The sequence below is a fragment of the Carassius auratus genome, unplaced genomic scaffold (assembly GCF_003368295.1).
Source record: "Carassius auratus strain Wakin unplaced genomic scaffold, ASM336829v1 scaf_tig00216436, whole genome shotgun sequence".
In the NCBI taxonomy this organism is placed as follows: Eukaryota; Metazoa; Chordata; class Actinopteri; order Cypriniformes; family Cyprinidae; genus Carassius; species Carassius auratus.
In genome coordinates this window covers 1-15,470 of record NW_020528571.1, presented here as the reverse complement: position 1 = coordinate 15,470, position 15,470 = coordinate 1, and the positions used below count along the sequence as shown (strand labels likewise).

The window sequence follows — 15,470 nt, the reverse complement described above, 5'->3', positions numbered from 1 at the left end:
TATTCTTTACCAAAGAAAGGGAAGTTAATAGGATTCCGCTGGTTTTCCAACGGCAAAGTGGAAATGGCAGAAACATTGTTTTTTCAAATCTATCAGGGTTTTCACAAAAGTATTAGGCAGCAGAATATTAGAATGATTTCTGAAGGATCATATGACATTGATGACTGGAGTAAAGATGCTAAAAATTTAGCTTTGCATCACAGGAATAAATTGCATTTTAAAGTGATATATTAAATATATCAGTTTAATTGTTTAAATGTAATAACATTTTAGAGCATTACTGTTTTCACTGTATTTTTTATCAAATAAATGCATGTTAGTGAGCATAAGAAACTTTTTCAAAAGAATTAAGTACTGATTAAAAATTATTTAACCTTTTTGAATGGTAGTGTAAATTTTGTTAAATATTCAACAAATATTGAAATGTATAAAACCTTTTCAATAAAGTTTGCAATACTAATGCTCAAATTATCACGTAAAATTACACATTAAAGCTTGTAACACTTAAACGCACGATAACACCATTGTACTTAATAAAAAAAAAATGCATGATGTAGTGACAATAAGGCAAATTACGTAACCATTAATAGGCCCCAGACTCTGTCAAATTTGGATATTATTGATGACTTTTAAAATGAAAAAAATTGTCTGATTACCAACCAAACTGTGTGCCCTTGGTCAGTCTCACCCATTTTTCCTTTTGCTCTTCTCAGCAGTCCGAAATCCAAGCAGGAGGCCATGGTGAGGTCGCCACCCGTGATGTCGCCCTCCAGCGCCGCACAGATGGACTCCAAACTGCCCAACCAGGGAAAGCAAGGGGGTGCCGGCAGCCAATCACAGCCTTCTCCTTGTGAGCCCAAGTCGCTGAGTGGAAGCCACACACCCAAAGGTCCCCAAGGCTCCATTGGGAGTATGGGACTTAAAAATGGACAAGGCCTGAGTTCAGGCAATGGGGCAAAAGGCAAGATTAAAAGAGAGAGAAGCACTTCAGTGGAGTCATTCGAACAAAGGGATACAGGAACGCCAAACAATGAAGGGGACCAAAAAGGTAAAATAAAATGTGATTTTTGTTTGTTTTTCATAAGCATTTTTAATTATGAAGCTGGTTCAGAGACCTTTGATTTCATAATGTATCATTCATTAAAGGGATCATTTACCACTATGGTTTTAGATGACATCTAGTGTGGTTTTAAGCATCTCCAGTATCTTGCATTACTATATTGGTCAGGTAATTATATTGAGTGGTTTCATGATGTGCAGTTATTTCTGTATGTCTTGAATATTACAATCATCCTGTGGTACAGAGTGATACTGTTACCACCTTGCTTTGACATTGAATGGACATCAGTTTTGTGCATTAGGCCCATTCTCAGGAAACATTTTTTTTCCCCTTTTTTTTAATTCATTTATTTATTCCAAAAAAATTAAAAATGTTTCGGCTGAACATCCAAGTAAGAATATTTGTCTCACATCAGGTCCATGTACTGTAGCACTGTAACCTGCATAACACAATGAGACTAGCGGTCAACCAAATAGTTGTTGTTGTTATCATTATTATTTAATGGCCAAATTTCAAAGTACTGCCTCCAATGCTTAAAATGTGGTTACAGCATTGCAAAGTACAGTAGTTTTTAATTTATCGTCGCTAACCCTTAAGCACTTGGTTACATTATGCAGCCCTCTCACAGTAGGGAATTCTTTTACTTACAAGTTTGGCAGTATCTGGTTATTTTGTTATTATAACTGCATGAATTTACAATACCTTAAAGGAAAAATTATTAAACTTGATAATTCTGTCTTTTGTTTAATGGGGCAAATCCAAATAAATGCAATTAAAATCCGTATCAAGAATACAAGATGGTCTTGTTTCGTTTTTTTTATTTTTTTTATATATATTATATAACACCTGATGGTCAAAGATGCAACTTTCAATAAGATGGAATGCAAAATGCATGTTAGAAATTTTAATGGACAGGTGGATTACTCTGGATGCATATTCGGTCTTCTTGTGTCCGTACATAGAATATGACATTGTGAATGACCTTTTAATGACCCATGATGCCAACACGCAGCTTATCCCAAGGGCCACACATTTTCGCTGGGTTTCTTGTCACAAGTAAGCGTTTGTTTGTTTGGCAGGGCTGTAGTGGTACATGAAGACATTCACACCCCTGTATGTTTTCTAGTAGCAGCATCACAGGATAGGCCTGGTTTAGGAACACCAGGGAACAAACCATTTGGTTTGCTGAGTGAGGGGGGGGGGGGGGGGGCACCTTGCTTTTTTTAAGGTTGGTGTTCCTGACAATCTGAAGGACCCCCTGCTGGTTGTTAATGCCTCTGCATAGACATATTTCAGTGTGAGCCTCAAGCATTTTTTCTTCTTTTGTTTTCGTTTTAGATTCTATTTGTTAAACCAGCTTTTCCCCGTTTAATTTTCTTCATTGGTAATTCTTGATGTGCAACATTAAAATCTGTCAGTCTATGTTTAAATGTTTTAAATGCTGATGTTGTTGTCCAAGTCAGACAAGGGCTTGTTCAGTAGCAACCTGTTTGGTTTTCTTTGTGTACCAATGTTCTTGTATGCTCACAGGGAGACAGCTTGTTAAGTCTGTTTGGCATGCGTGTTTGTGTTTGTTCAAGCTGTTGAGAGTTTGCTCTTGCCGTTTGAGCAGTGTGTGTTGTCTGTGCACAGGAAGTCTTATATCTCTCCTTTTGACCTGAGTCCCGACTGTGTCCTAGTTTCAGTGAGATGTTGTGGTCGGGGAACTAACCAGCTGGATAGACAGTAACAATAGTGCTACTGTATTGTCTCTTTCAAACCTTGTTCACAAAGTCAGTGATTATTTTCTTTCTTCCTCCTCACTGGAGGTCAGCTGTTTTGTTTGTTGTAGGTGTTCCTTTTAACTCCTGGATGCCACGGTGTTATTGGTGGGCTGCACAACTGGCCATAAATGTTGAAAACCTGACCAAATATGACAAGCATTTGCAGTAGAAAATAAGACTTTTTTTTTTTCATTAAATTTTTTGTTAAGTGCTATATGTGCATTTTCTTGGATTTTATTTAACTGTACATTTCTGTGTGCATTGAATATTTGAAACTTTTAACCACATAATTGGTAAAACGTGTGTGGATGGGTTGCATACAATTATTGTACTTTCACTTCTCTAAAACATGTGGTTTCATGACATTTAATGGTGACTAAGAATTTTCTATGTTGTTTTATTGTATTTTTTTCTTGAGAGAGCATTGTTTGTATTTTGGCTCCAAGTTGTCCAAAGCTCATTTTAAGCCATCTGAGACACCTTTAAAAGTTTCAGGACAGCCTAGATTAGTCAACATGGCATGAGGAGAGGATGCCAAAGGAAAGCAGAGCACTTTCCAGACAAATGTGGAATGTATAATGAATAGAAATGCACATTGTATTCATGTTGATGTAAAATTTTAAGAGTACTGTTGTTCACAAAGACTAAATCTAGCCTGGTACTCCAGTACACTGTCTTTGGGGATTTTGTTGTATTTTCTATCCACCGTTGTGTTTGAGAAAGAACCCTACAATTTATTAGTAATTGACTTCCCAGCAATAGAAATTGTATGACTGTTTCATGAACGTCATGGTAATCCTACTCTTCTGTCTCTCTAAAGAAATGGGCAGTAGAGCGAAAAGGTTGTGTGTTGGAGAGCGACGCTTGCCATACAGCGGTGCAGATTGGTGTTCAGGTGGAGAGAGTGAAGACGACGACGCAGGATTCTTCAGTATGTGGTTTCAGTATTTAGTTTTTAATTTATAATAAAACTAATTTAAATTGTAAAACAGGTTTCACCTTAATTTATGTATGAAATGGTAATTATTGTCACCTGGTGGCACAGATTTATTATGTAATAATAAATGCATTTGTGATTAATTCATTTTACAAACTAATGAAATTAAGTCTTAATGCAAAAAAAGCATTATTTAATAGCGATTGCCAAAATGTTATCTTGTTGCTTATGCTATGTGATTATATCTGTAATGCTTCTTATGTTTTGCACAGACTGTAACTCTGCTGACATAAAGCCAGATCCAGTTGCTCTTTCTGCTTCTACACCTACTCATAATACAGTTGGAGGACAGAGCACAGCGTCTGAATTGGGGAGTGGGCAGAAACCAGGGTCAAAGGTTGTTTACGTCTTCACCACAGAGATGGCCAACAAGTAAAGATTTCCTGATTGTTCTTAATAAATGGTGCTTTTCACAATATAATTGTGAATGTGTGCTAATGTTTTGTACCCTCAGGTGCACTGTTAAAATGCAGTTGTTCTGTTAAATCATACTGACAGGATTTTGTCAGTTCAAAGAAACAAATCCCTCTATCACTATCTCTCTTTCACATTTCCTTTTTGCTGAGCTAAGAAATGTCTAAAAGTAGTAGTGGCTAAAGTGGAAAGAGTTTGAGCACTGACAGCAACATGTTTGCCTAAACTAGACCCTTAGATGGCAGATATTAGAATGCCAAAAGTTAGTGACAGGATGTGTCAGAAACTTTGTCAGATGTTGTGATCATAACGAAAGTCTCCCACAGAACAGTGCCATAACTGCTCTGCCATCACAATAGATGGGACTGAGCCCAGTGTCAATTTCTTGTGTGACTATTTGTCCATCCTTTTTTAGCAATCATGTGAATGTGGCTATGGCCCGCTGCATGGACTGTCACAGTACTCATTATTAGTATGTAAAGTAATGGGAGTGAAATAAATATATTTGGTACCTAAAGCTGAAACATGTGATTTCTGAACCATTATCATCACTGAACAGAATTGCTAAAAAGTTTTTAAATTGCTTGAGCCAGTGTTGCTTTGTTTGAGCATGCCAAATAGACAAACAGCAATTTTACAGTAGTGCCATAGATACAGATTGCTTACAAGAAAATAAACTGTTCTTCTGTTCTTATACATATTAAACTGGGATTGGCAAAAGAGTTTTACGTGAAAATAAATGCAATTTATTAAATAAATTAGATATTAAAGCGAATACTGTATTTGGTCAGAAGAGTTATGCAAAGCTTTGACTGTGACTATTTTCTTCTCATTTCAGGGCAGCAGATGCAGTCATAACGGGACATGTAGACAACATCATCACTTACCACGTGAATAATATCTCTAATGGCAAGGGTGGAAAGCCCCAGCTCCCCCTGGTAAGAAAGGACATCACTGAACTCTGATTACACTAAATGTTAAGAATGTTTGCTACTAAATGTCAAGATTTTCACAGACATATTAAAAATGTCTATTTTATTGTGTCCGTTTTAGAACAATCAGATTGGATCCCTCAGAAGTGAACCTAAACAGCAAGGAGTTCCGTCCCAGCAACAGCCCTCATCTCTCGCCAGTGATCAGAACCACCAAGCAGCCTCTAAAGTAGCGCAGTCAGGCCAGCAGCAACAACCTCAAGCGCAACCCACCCAACCTCAGCAACCAAGCCAGGGGGCAAAACCAACTAGCCTGCCTCCAGACAATGCACCTTCAGCTGGTATGGACTCTAAGAGCCTCCCCAGCAGTAGCCCACAGGATGGTGCTGGATCCCACGATGGTAGCAACTCTGCAGGGACACCTGGTAGCCAGGCCTCCAACCAGCCTCCCAATTCTGGCCCTCAACAGAGCTTTCCATCCCTAGATTTACCTAAAGGGGTAGATGCCAAGCTCACAGCTCAACACCACCAGCAGCTGGCTCATGAAATCATGTCTAGCATGGGGGAAAACCCTGAGGGCCTTTCCCAAGAGCAACTTGAACACAGGGAACGTTCTTTACAGACTTTACGTGATATACAGCGTATGCTCTTCCCAGATGACAAGGACATGGCTGCCATGGGCCAGGGGAACATGGGTGGACCCCTGCCCAATTCTGCAATGATGGAAGGAGGACCCAAGAAAATGGAACAAGGGCCTCTCCAAGCCATGATGGCCCAGTCAAAAAGCCTTGGGAAGCCAGGTGGTCCAGGAGGCCCACGTCCAGATGGGCCTCCCTTTGGTCCGCCTGGTCCTAGAGACATGCCCTTTTCTCCAGATGACCTTGGACCCCCTCCACCAGGTCCAGGACCTATGAACTTGCATCCAGGTCCTGGTGGAGAGCATGGAGACCATATGACCCCAGAGCAGATGGCCTGGCTAAAACTGCAGCAAGACTTCTATGAGGAGAAGAAGCGCAAACAGGAACAAATGCAGCATAGGCCAATGGGAGACATGATGCTTCATCAGGGTGGACCTAGAGGAATGATGCGAGGTCCACCACCACCCTACCAGATGAATCCTGGAGAGGTGTGGGGCCCTGGTGGCCCTGAACCATTCCCTGACCAGATGAACATGGGCCCCAGAGGGATGCATCCACACATGCAGAGGATGCCTGGCTTCCCTGGCATGATGAACCCTGACATGGAGGGAGGGCCTAATACTATGCCCAGACCTGGAATGAACTGGCCTGATGATATGCCAAAAATGGGGGATGGTAGGGGATTCCCTCCTGGGCAAGGCATGTTTGGAGGTCCTGGTGGGAGGGTGGAAAGATTCCCTAATCCTCAGTCTGTACAGGAAGCCATGTTCCATCAAGGTATGGGTGATAAACAAGGCATGGGTCTGATGCCTGGTATGATGATGGAGATGAATCGAATGATGGGTAATCAAAGACCCATGGAGCCTGGAAATGGAGGTGGCATGATGTTTCCTAGAATGCCAGGTGATGGTCCCATGAGCCCCTCATCAAGAATGGAGTTTGTTAAAGGTCTTGGTCGAGACATGAATGAATTTGGTATGGGACCTGGAAACCTCAATGTAAACATGGGTCCTGGCCCTCAGATGATGAACCCTAAGATGAGAGATCTGCCAATGAACCTTAGTCCAGAGGAAATTATGAAGATGAGGCAAGGTGGAGGTCCAATGCCTGACAATGTTGTTCCTTCACAGAGAATAATGCAGGGGCCTCCTTTCCCTGACCAGCCCCATGCAGGAGACCTCAACATGGGTCCCAACCGACAATTCCCTGGCATGGGTCCCCAAGGCCCTGGAAATCCAAGAGGTCCCAGAGGCGAGCCACCCTTTGGACCTGACCAGAGAGGAGGCAGTATGGGTGGAAATGGTCGTCTTAGTCACATGCCTCCTTTACCACCGAACCAAGCTCCCAACAGCTCAGGGCCTCTGCCTGGCCAGAGAAATATGAGTCGCAAGCCCTCAGACCTGAATGTTCAGTCTGGCCCTGCTAATTCACCCAACATCAATGTCAACCCGCTAAAGTCACCAACACTGCGGCAGGTCCAGTCGCCAATGCTGGGCTCACCATCAGGTAACCTCAAGTCTCCACAGACGCCATCCCAGCTGGCTGGTATGCTAAGCGGACCATCAGCGGCAGCAGTAGCAGCAGCAGCCATTAAGTCTCCTCCCATGATGGGCTCAGCAGGGGCATCACCCGTCCATATGAAATCTCCTTCACTTCCTGTCCCCTCCCCTGGCTGGACATCATCACCCAAGCCACCCATGCAAAGCCCAGGAATCCCTCAGAACAACAAGCCTCCCCTTAGTATGACGTCACCAAATATGATGGGCAATGTAGAGCAAGGTACAATACAAATTCCTGCCTAAACAGAGGTCTTTATTACTCATGTATGTTATACAAAATTACTTTTTAGGCAGTGTACATTAGGGCTGACACTAATCTACCACTTTAACACTATCCCGATACTTGTGTGCAGATTCAATATAAATTGCGATTGAGTATTGCGATTATAGAACTGTTGCGATTCGATATTACAATATATTGTGATTTCTGTTTGCTTATTAAAGACTAGACAATGGAAAATACTTGATTATACCCTTAAAATATACAGTACATGATGAGTTATATTAACAAAAACAATGCATCACATCTTTCTGAACTTTTATTTTAGGAGCATACACTGTGTATATTTTAAAGTACCTTGAACTATAAAACTTTCAAGTACCAAAACCCTGAACTTGCACTTGAATATAACAGTCAAATGTTCACCAAAATGAGAAGAAGAAAAAAATGAAATAAAATAAAGTGCTATGTTACTTTACATAGTCATGTTTTCCCAGCAGTGTGTAAAATCCAAAGTGTTTCAACACTTGGGATTTAAATGTGAAGGTGCAGAAATAATTCTCAAAGAGGTTTGATCCTTGGTCTCCATCATGGTTTTGCTTTCTCATGCTGGCTTGAAATGGATATGACATAATAATGCAGTGGCACTGTGCACGCAGACGGCTCCGCATGCTTTCAGATCTTTTTTTGCAATGCTTTGAATTCATATGTCGATTGATCTGCTGCAGCTTCAAGTCAAACACGCCTATACATTTCTCCCTCTGTTGGGATAAAAGCGGTAACTTTTCCCCACTACCTCTTAGGAAATGTGAAATAATTAAATATAAATTGATTCTCAGGTAAACCAATCGATTTTTAAAAAAAATCATTTTAAAAGAATTGCGGTATTATGTTTTTTTTTCTCCCACCCCTAGTGTACGTAGCATTTTTTGTTGTGTGTGTGTGGATAATTTCTGTTTATCGGTATGTACCAGTGTTGGTCATTTTTGATGGTGCCCTTTAGAATTTAAACATTTGGTTGACTATAGTGGTTGACTAAAAGTGACTTTGCAACTACACGTAGATCACTCATGCTTAATATTTGCTGACACATTTTATTGGTTCCCCAACATTGGAATGTTGAAAGACATTCTACTGACTATAAGTCATTTTGCATATACAACTTATTCTGTTAACCCTAACCATGACAGTCAACTAATACTCTGACAGTTAGTTGACAGATAGTTGAACAGTTAATTTTCAACTATCTGTTGAAAGTCGTGAAGTCATGGCCTAGTGGTTAGAGAATTTGACTCCTAACCCTAGGGTTGTTCGAAACTCGGGCCAGCAATAACACGACTAGGTGCCCTTGAGCAAGGCATCGAACCCCCAACTGCTCCCCAGGCGCCGCAGCATAAATGGCTGGCACACTGCTCTGGGTGTGTGTTCACAGTGTGTGTGTGTGTGTGTGTGTGTGTGCACTTTGGATGGGTTAAATGCAGAGCATGAATTCTGAGTATGGGTCACCATACTTGGCTGAATGTCACGTCACTTTTCACTTAATTGTACTCAATGTCTAATGCAGGGGTAGCCAACCCTGCTCCTGGCGATCGACTGTCCTGAAAAGTTCAGCTCCAATCCTAATCAAACATACCTGAAGCAACTAATTAAGGTCTTTGGGATCACTTAAAAATTAAAGGCAGGTTTGATTAGGGTTGGAGTTAAACTTTGCAGGACAGTCGACAGTTTGCCAGGAGAAGGGTTGGTTACCCCTGGTCTAAAGGGATCATCTAAATAACCAGGGCTCTGTTTCCCAAATGCATTTGACGCCCAGGTAGATCGTAGAACCATTTCTTAGCTCAGCTAAGCTCTTGAGAACACGGTCCAAGAATATATTTAGTGGCACTTTGTTTTCATGTGGTCTCAATTATTCCTGCTAATTATACTGATACAGCAGGACCTTTTTAGTAATGTTTTTTAGCAGCTATTGACCTTAGAGGTGTCAAATAAAATGTCATTGGTAAAAGCTTTTCTTCCATCATCCTACACATCCTCTGTCCTTTTCTGTTCTCAGGTGGTAATCCTCCTCCCTCAGCTCCTCCCTCCAATAGTTCCTCCGGTCAGCCAGGTGGCATGAATGTGCCAGGAAGTCTTCCATCCAGCAGCCCCTACACAATGCCCCCAGAGCCAACATTATCTCAAAATCCTCTTTCCATCATGATGTCCCGCATGTCCAAGTTTGCAATGCCCAGTTCAACGCCCCTCTACCATGATGCGATCAAAACTGTGGCTAGCTCCGACGATGACTCGCCACCTGCTCGATCGCCAAACCTACCATCTATGAACAACAGCATGCCCGGTAAGGACTATAAGAGTTAATGAAAATGCAGTAGGATTTGGTTATGGTGGCATTTTATGGAGGTCTTTTCCACTAATTCAAAATCATTCGGTTCTCTTTGTAGGTATGGGTGTGAACCATCACCCAGGTCATCCTCGAATGATGACGCCCAACTCTTCTGGCCCCATGCCTTCCCTCAGTCCAATGGGGATGAACACTATGGTCTCCCAGCCACTTTCGCATGGCATGCCAAACCAGATGCCATCGCCCAATCCCATGGGCCCCAATATGCCTCCTCACTCTGGGCCTATGGGTCCAGGCATGATGCCTCATGGTATGATGATGAACCCAGTCTCCCAAGACCCTGGCATGGGCAACAACCAGATGATGCCACAGGGCCGTATGGGTCTTACTCACCGAGGACAGGGTTTCCCTCCAGGACAGTCACCTCCACAGCAGGTCCCCTTCCCTCACAATGGTCCCGGGCACCAGGGTGGTTTCCCTCATGGGATGGGTTTCCAGGGAGAAGGGGGCCCTCTGGGCAGGATGGGCAATATGCCTCATGGACCTGGTGGTGAGCCAGTTATGTGTAAACCTAACACTCCAGGAGGCCAGGAGTTTAATAACATGCCGGGTGTCTTTAATGACTCTGATCTACATGAGGTAATGCGACCAGGTGCGTCAGGTATCCCAGAGTTTGACCTTTCTCGAATTATCCCCTCTGAGAAGCCTAGCCAGACTCTGTCCTACTTCCCTCGTGGTGGAGACGCCCCTGGTGGGAAGCCACCACACCCGTCTGGCCCACCTGGCTTTCCCCACATGCAGGGGATGATGGGTGAGGGCAATCCGAGGATGGGCCTCCCCATGCAGGGAATGGGTGGTCCTCCTGGTCCTGGACATATGGGACCACAGGACATGCCCATGGGCAATCCAGGCCACAACCCCATGAGAGCCCCAGGTTTCATGGGTCAGGGTATGATGGGGCCACAGCACAGAATGTTGTCTCCTGGTCAGCAGCAAGGAATGATGGGAGGCCCTGGAATGATGCAAGGAAAGGAACGGCCAATGTACAACCACCCTGGCCCTGTGGGCTCTCCTAACATGATGATGTCACTACAAGGGATGAGTGGTCCTCAGCAGACTATGATGATGCCCTCTCAGATGAGGCCTCGAGGAATGGCAGCAGACATGGGCATGGGATTTAACCCTGGACCAGGAAACCCTGGGAATATAATGTTTTGAGCCTCCACTATGGTTATGAACAGTCGGGAAACCGTGTAACCAGTGAAATAAAAACCTTCGTAATGAAAGACAAAAAGAAACTAGATTATCAAGCAGATACATGTGGAAACCGGGACATTTTCTGTGCACATACACACCCTGACACCTGGTTAGAACAAGGTCTATAGCTTGCAAAGTGATGGGTATCCATCACATACACATGGATGTGTTCACAGGGAATCTTCTACAATGGTAATGTCATTTAACAGGTGGAAGTGTGAGAAGCTAATTATGCTTTCCTCAAAGTTGGGCTCAGGTCCGGCACTGTTTGGAAGGGACTTTTTTTCAATAACTTGGGAATGTATATGGAATTTACAAGACCGACTCATGTCCAGAATATTTGTTTGACACTGTGGACAAGATGCCACATATAAAGTCTACAGCAAACCAAGTATGAACGTTTAGGGGCTTCATTGTACTTTTATACATAGTTGGAAACCAGGAAAGATTGTTGAAAAAAAAAAAAAAAAAGTCCAAGAACTGAAAGAATAGACATAAAAGTGGAAAAGTCAAGGAACATTTTGTCACAAGGTGCAGCGTCTTGGCTATATGTTTACATCTTATCGCATCACTTCCCTCCAAACAGGAAATGCTCTTTGTATGTGTGTACTGTACTTGTGTTGTTAAAGGGATTCTACCAGTGATTTCCATAGTTTTTTTTTTCATCTTCATTTGTAAAGGGGGGATTGAGGTGGTTGTGCGTGGACAGTAGGTGACACAACAGCACCACAAAATACTGTGGGGCGTACAGAATATTTTAAATTTAATTTTTTTTGCTACTCCAGTGTATGATAAAACCAAACTAAGACCTCGTACAGATCATAGTATTATTAAAAAAGCACAAACAAGAATTAACTGTAAAGAATAAAGTGTTTTGTTTTCTCCTTTTCTTTTCTTCCTTTTTTTTTTACTGTAGAGAAAAACACATTGACAGTCAGTAGGAGCAGAAATCAGATGTATGCAGTGTGGTCTCCCGTTCCTGTTTTAGAAACCTCTGTAAGCTGGTGTGGGTACAGGTGACGGTGACTGTGGAGGGGCATTTTTGAACCCCATAAACCAGCAGCACTCCGTTCTGCAGTGACGCTCAGGCTGCCGTCTGCATATCCGTGTCTGTCAGACAGTCATGCTGTCGCTATTTGCCACCACTGCGGAATACATTGAAAATATATTTTTTTTGTTTAATTGCTTGGCTGTGTACAGCGATACAGTGCAGCACTGACAAAATCTGAGCTACTGGAGGGTGGGCTCTCTCTCTCTTTCTTTTTTTTTTTTTTTTGTAGAAAACAAATGATTATTAAAACGAAAACAAAAAAGCTAATAGGTTGTCCTCTTGTCCCTGCCCCTCCTGTGTTGATGCTCGTCATGTGTAACTCCATTGAATTTGGTACTGAACCACTTCCTAAGGCTGGGCTGTGGTGTTGGACGACAAATAAAATATATTGTTTGGTATAAAGCGTGTCAATGCCTTTGTGTGTATTGCGTGGCTACTAATGGTCTTCCTCTGCCTCCTAGTGGCAGGTTGTTTTCCTTTAAAACATTTTTTTTTAGCTACCTAGACATGATTATTTGGAATCTGTTATTATTAGTATACTGGCAGTGTTTCACATATTAAATCTGGCTTTGTAATAAGTTTTAAAGATATAATTTGGCACTAGAATTTTGTAATGTACATTCCACAAGATGATCACTCCTGGGCATTTTTGAGCAATGCATTTTTCCTGGATTGCAAGTTTGCTTTGCATAAATTATCATGTAAATCACAAATATGGGAGTACTTTGGATTTATGGAGAATCTCTATTTTGCTATTATTATTATTATTATTATTATTATTACTATGCAAAATCTTTGGACTACTCTCTTATTGGTAATTTAAATCAAAGTTATTAACAAATTAAATGTAATTTCCATCTGCAAAGAGAATAGTTCACTAATTTGGTCCCCATTTATCCACCAGCACAAAATGTAAAGCACTTAAGTGTCAGGATAACAACAACATATGACCTTACATATGACTTACACAGAGCATTCTGAGCTACTGGCTAGCATGGTATTGTAGTGGAGAGTGATTGCGCCATCTAGTGGTAGAAGTGACATGATTAGTTAGATTTGACATTAAAGTGGTAGGGGTTTTTGTGTATGTGTGTGTGTGTATAGATGTATGCTGACATTCTTAGTTTTTTATTTTATCTTACTGGAGTATGTAAAACATAACTAACATTTAAAAAAATCTGATTCATAAATTTAAGAACAAACACATCTGTTTTAACAAACAGATTCAAAATATGACCGCAAAGGTTAAAACCACAACATTGGTTTTACATTCCTTTTTTCTTTCATATTTTCAGGCTAAGTATACACAGTTGGGCCTCAGTTCAAGAGCTCTTCACTCCAGATTCTCTACGTTTAAATCACTCTTGCAGTGTCAGATGATTTGTTTTTTAATCAAATTAGATGCAACTGTTTTCTTCAGAGCTCGGCTGTGATGACAGTCCCCGGATTTACAGTGATGTTTTCATTTTTGCAATAATATTTCCCATTGCATTTGTCTCTCTCCATTGGTCTTTTTTTACAAATCAAAAAAGGGTTGCGAATTCACAGTAAGTGTTCAAGATGCAAACGGTCCATTTCAAATGGTTAGCTCAGCGTCCATTTCCATTTCAGAAATACGTTTGACGAAGTAAGAAATGTCCAGAATATTTAAATACTGCTAAGATCAGCAAATATAAAATAGAAAACCAATAATAAGAAGGGTAAAAACGTCATCAGTTGCATTATGGTGCAACACTATATTATAGTAGATTATTACAGTGAAACTGTGGTGTAGATTTTGTTTCCAAATGCATTTGTCCAAATGCAAGTGACAAAGGATTTTCAGAGTGTGAGAAGTTTCCTAAATTTTGATTTCATGTAAACGAATATATTTATTGAATGGTTTTCCTTATGCATCACTCACTCACATTTGTGCATCTGTGAATTTTCTGGCTCAGTCTATCAGACAGCAATAAAGTAAATATGTTAGGTCAAGTGCAAATCATATTGCATATTTCTGATTAGTCGCACTAGACGACCCTTTTCCAGATGTGACCGGTCAGTGCTATACCGCAAGGTCGTTCCAGGTCTCATGCGGGCTAGCTGGTCCATGCGTGCTCCTTACTAAACCCTTCGCTGTCCTCAACACATAAAATCAACTGGCTTAGAAGACGAAGGCGAGGCGCAAGAGTTGGGCTGTCCTCTGTAGGTGTATGCAAGAAGCTCAAGAAGTTGACCCCCAGGTAGTCTGACCCTGATGGCGTTCAGTGACCATGTTCACTGAGTTTTGCTGGTGCTCCAGCCGGTCGTGAAAAGGCGGGCAGGTTGGGTGTAAAAGCGAGTGTGCGTGTGTCTGTATAGTAGGGGAGATGATGGAGATGTCAAGCACTGGTTGAAGTCGGGAGGTGGAGTGCAGGCTCGGTTGGGTGTGGACTGGTTTGGTGAGACTGCAGCCACGGTTGAAGGTGTATTCGGTCGCTGTTTGGAAGCCTTGTATCCTTGCAAACAACCCTTAAACTGCTTCCACGCCAAATGATACAGTTCTACGATACTTAGCAGCAGCGATACAGCCCCTACCACCAGCATAAACACAATAAACACGTTCTTCTCCGTAGGTCTCGAGATGTAGCAGTTGACCGGATGCGGACACGGTGAGGCCTTACACACGTAGAGCGCATTGAGGAAGACTCCATAGATCATGTACTGGACTATGATGAAGATCACTTCCATTACAGAGCGGATGAGGATGCTGAGTACGTATGTTTGTAGCAAAGCTCCCTTCAATTGCACCTTCCCACCTCCACCTTCGTCCTCCTTCCCACAGTTCTTGTCTTCCTCTGGGTACTTCTCTCCATCTCGGTCTCCTTGCGCTCCTTCTTCTTCCTGCTCTTTCCTCCTCTTCTCCTCTCTGCGGACAATGTGCATCGCATGTCCCATGTAGATGAGAGAAGGTGTGGACACGAACACAATCTGGAGCACCAGAAGCGGATATGCGCGATGGGAAGGCTCGATCGTAACAAACGTTCTCACAGCCGGGCTGCTCCGTGTCGCAGGTGAAGTCTTCCTGCTCGTCGCCCCACGAGGACTCGGCGGCCGTGCCAGGACCAGGATCCGGAAGATGAAGAATGGTGAGCCACACCTTTCCCACCGAGGTGGAATGCTCCTGGACTTCTTCTAGAAAGTTCCCGAGTAGACTCCAGTCAGCCATGACTAGTCCGAAGAGCCTGAAAAAATAACGATATTGTGAATGAAGGGAAAA

At 42.2% G+C, this 15,470-nt stretch overlaps 1 protein-coding gene and 1 pseudogene across 4 annotated transcripts in view; one reads left to right on the top strand and one right to left on the bottom strand.

The window, feature by feature from the left end:
• The window catches only part of LOC113098169 (B-cell CLL/lymphoma 9 protein-like), a 37,978-nt gene extending 25,816 nt beyond the window's left edge, over nt 1–12,162 (top strand). For 2 of the 4 annotated variants that reach the window (XM_026263120.1, XM_026263118.1), the window contains 7 exons: nt 714–1,048; nt 3,644–3,754; nt 4,033–4,192; nt 5,073–5,172; nt 5,288–7,583; nt 9,637–9,921; nt 10,025–11,142. In XM_026263120.1, the coding sequence (XP_026118905.1) occupies nt 714–1,048; nt 3,644–3,754; nt 4,033–4,192; nt 5,073–5,172; nt 5,288–7,583; nt 9,637–9,921; nt 10,025–11,142 (4,405 nt within the window). Of the gene's footprint in view, nt 1–713; nt 1,049–3,643; nt 3,755–4,032; nt 4,193–5,072; nt 5,173–5,287; nt 7,584–9,636; nt 9,922–10,024 lie in introns of all 4 variants that reach the window. The other 2 variants (XM_026263121.1, XM_026263122.1) reach the window with 2 other exon arrangements.
• Nucleotides 12,163–14,353: 2,191 nt separating this feature from the next.
• LOC113098170 (gap junction alpha-5 protein-like) lies at nt 14,354–15,431 on the bottom strand (annotated as a pseudogene).
• Between the last annotated feature and the right edge of the window lie 39 nt (nt 15,432–15,470).